A 3,321-nucleotide genomic window follows, 5' to 3' on the forward strand; every position below is an offset into this window, starting at 1 on the left:
CTGTGATGCAGCCCATCAGCACACTATCCACTACACAGCTGTAGAGGTTTGCCAAGGATTTTGATGTCGTACTAAACTTCTGCAAACACCTGAGAAAGTAGAGGTTCTGATATGGTTTCTTTCTGATGTCATTCATGTGTTGGGGCCAGGAAATGTCATCCAAAATAGTGATTCCCAGGAAATAAAATTTGCTCACCCTCTCCATGTCTGATTTCTCCTCCCCCCCCCCCCCACAATAATCACTGGATCATCCACAATCAGCTCCTTGGTCTTGGTGCCATTGAGTGCAAGATTGTTGTTCATACACCATTCAGCCAAGTTTTAAATCTCCCTCGTATGGTGACTCATTGCCCCCTCTTGTACAACACCCTACACTGGTATCATCAGAAAATTTAAAGATGGTGGTATTGTTGTACTGAGCCACACGGTTAGAGGTGTACTGAGCCACACGGTTAGAGGTGTACTGAGCCACACGGTTAGAGGTGTACTGAGCCACACGGTTAGAGGTGTACTGAGCCACACGGTTAGAGGTGTACTGAGCCACACGGTTAGAGGTGTACTGAGCCACACGGTTAGAGGTGTACTGAGCCACACGGTTAGAGGTGTACTGAGCCACACGGTTAGAGGTGTACTGAGCCACACGGTTAGAGGTGTACTGAGCCACACGGTTAGAGGTGTACTGAGCCACACGCTTAGAGGTGTACTGAGCCACACGCTTAGAGGTGTACTGAGCCACACGCTTAGAGGTGTACTGAGCCACACGCTTAGAGGTGTACTGAGCCACACGCTTAGAGGTGTACTGAGCCACACGCTTAGAGGTGTACTGAGCCACACGCTTAGAGGTGTACTGAGCCACACGCTTAGAGGTGTACTGAGCCACACGCTTAGAGGTGTACTGAGCCACACGCTTAGAGGTGTACTGAGCCACACGCTTAGAGGTGTACTGAGCCACACGCTTAGAGGTGTACTGAGCCACACGCTTAGAGGTGTACTGAGCCACACGCTTAGAGGTGTACTGAGCCACACGCTTAGAGGTGTACTGAGCCACACGCTTAGAGGTGTACTGAGCCACACGCTTAGAGGTGTACTGAGCCACACGCTTAGAGGTGTACTGAGCCACACGCTTAGAGGTGTACTGAGCCACACGCTTAGAGGTGTACTGAGCCACACGCTTAGAGGTGTACTGAGCCACACGCTTAGAGGTGTACTGAGCCACACGCTTAGAGGTGTACTGAGCCACACGCTTAGAGGTGTACTGAGCCACACGCTTAGAGGTGTACTGAGCCACACGCTTAGAGGTGTACTGAGCCACACGCTTAGAGGTGTACTGAGCCACACGCTTAGAGGTGTACTGAGCCACACGCTTAGAGGTGTACTGAGCCACACGCTTAGAGGTGTACTGAGCCACACGCTTAGAGGTGTACTGAGCCACACGCTTAGAGGTGTACTGAGCCACACGCTTAGAGGTGTACTGAGCCACACGCTTAGAGGTGTACTGAGCCACACGCTTAGAGGTGTACTGAGCCACACGCTTAGAGGTGTACTGAGCCACACGCTTAGAGGTGTACTGAGCCACACGCTTAGAGGTGTACTGAGCCACACGCTTAGAGGTGTACTGAGCCACACGCTTAGAGGTGTACTGAGCCACACGCTTAGAGGTGTACTGAGCCACACGCTTAGAGGTGTACCGTGAGTAGTGCAAGGGGCTAAGAATGTAGCCATGTGGTTCTCTGGCACTAATAGAGATGAAGGAGATGTGATTACCAGTCCTCACTGATTGTGGTCTTTAGGTGAGGAAATCCAGGATCCAATTACACAATGGGGTATTGAGGCTCAGGTCTTAGTGTTTGCTGCTCAGTTTTGAGGAGGATGGCATTGAATGCCAAAATTTAGTCAATAGAGCATACTGATGTATGTGTCTTTGCTGTCCAGGTGTTCCAGGGATCCGTGAGATGGCATCTGCTGTAGACCTGTTAGTGTGGTAAGTAAATTGGAACAGATCCATGTTGCCACTGAGAGGAACTAATGTGCTTCAACACCAGTGTCTCCCAACACTTCGTAACTGGATGTGAGTGTCGCTGGTCAGTTGTTAGGCAGGTTACTACACTCTTCTTGAGAACGGGTACAATTGAGGCCTATGTGAAACATGGGTATCACGTTCTGCTGGAGTGAAATGTTGAAGTTATTCAATGACTTGTCAAGTTGGTCAGCACAGGTTTTCAGTCCTCAGCCATGTACTCTATCCAGACTGGATGCTTTCCTTGTATTCTTCTGAAGGCAGCCTGCATGTCATCCTTCGATTCTGACAGGATAATTAGGGAGCATGGGGGTAGACAGTGGTTTTTTGTTCTGGTGGTCAAACGTTTCAGAAGGCAAAGAACTTGTCTGCGAGTGCACCTTTTCTGTCTCCTACTGCACTGGATTTGGTTTTCAGCACGTTATGTCATTTAGGCCCGGTCACAGCTGTCGGGTGTCCTTCATTGCTTCCTTTCTTGTCCAGGATCTCCACCTCATTTGGGAGATGGCTTTTTGTATGAGGCCATGCTGGTTGAGAGTCTCAGGTAAAGTGAAATGCAAAAACTGTTTAAAATTGTTGCCATCTGAGAGTAATGTGCATGTCTGGTGCTGTGATATGCACAAGATAGCTGAGGCCAGGAGGAAAACTTGCAAAATGAAGTGAACTGAGTTCAAAGGACAGGAATTAGTTTTAGGTTTAATGTCCTCGTTGTGCACAAAATGCTTCCCTTTCATGACTGCAACCCTTGCTTAATGTCACCTTTACTCTTGCTATTTCATTGGTCTCAATCCCTAACCAAGGTCTCTGGTCCAACAATCGATTTCCACCTTTGACCCTTCACCAGTGTGTGGCTCCCATCTCTCACCATTGCAGACCACCACAAGTCTTCATCATCACCTTTATCACTTACCCAGGTATTTACCACTCCAGATATGCCCATATTAGTGGGGGACACGAGAGATTGCAGATGCTGAAATCCAGAGCATAAAACAAACTGTTGGAGGAACTTTGGGGGTGGGGGGGGGGGTGGCGGGGGGTGGGAAACAGTGGGGCCAGGAAGGGAAATGGACAGTCAACACTTCAGGTTGACACCTTGGATCAGGACTGAGAAAGGAGAGGTAAGACGGGCTGCATTGAAGAGAGGGGTAGGGGCCACCAGGTGATTGGTGGACAAAGTAGGGGTGGGATGACAGATGTTTCCAGATGGGGAAGCAGGAGGGGTAGAGTTGAGAGACAGAAGCAGGAGAGCAAGTGGTGGAAGCATACAAAGAGGGAAAGTTTCTCAGTGAGGGCATTATGGTTGC

General features: G+C 49.4%; 1 protein-coding gene across 1 annotated transcript; it reads right to left on the reverse strand.

Annotated features, from left to right (window-relative positions):
- Window positions 1-310: 310 nt before the first annotated feature.
- Window positions 311-2,005, reverse strand: LOC138755538 (dynein heavy chain-like). The gene is made up of 2 exons (XM_069921735.1): window positions 1,908-2,005; window positions 311-1,736 (listed from the first exon to the last, which is right to left on the reverse strand). Exons 1-2 carry the CDS (start codon window positions 2,003-2,005, stop codon window positions 311-313), a joined length of 1,524 nt encoding a protein of 507 aa, XP_069777836.1.
- Window positions 2,006-3,321: the final 1,316 nt, after the last annotated feature.

Source organism: Narcine bancroftii, chromosome 1 (genome assembly GCF_036971445.1).
Source record: "Narcine bancroftii isolate sNarBan1 chromosome 1, sNarBan1.hap1, whole genome shotgun sequence".
Classification (NCBI taxonomy): Eukaryota; Metazoa; Chordata; class Chondrichthyes; order Torpediniformes; family Narcinidae; genus Narcine; species Narcine bancroftii.

Coding starts and splice junctions, on each gene's coding strand:
- LOC138755538 (XM_069921735.1), bottom strand. CDS start 2,005: ATGGATCTGTTCCAATTTACTTACCACACTAACAGGTCTACAGCAGAT. Junction 1,737..1,907: donor CAGCAAAGACACATACATCA/GTATGCTCTATT, acceptor CATCTCTATTAG/TGCCAGAGAACCACATGGCT.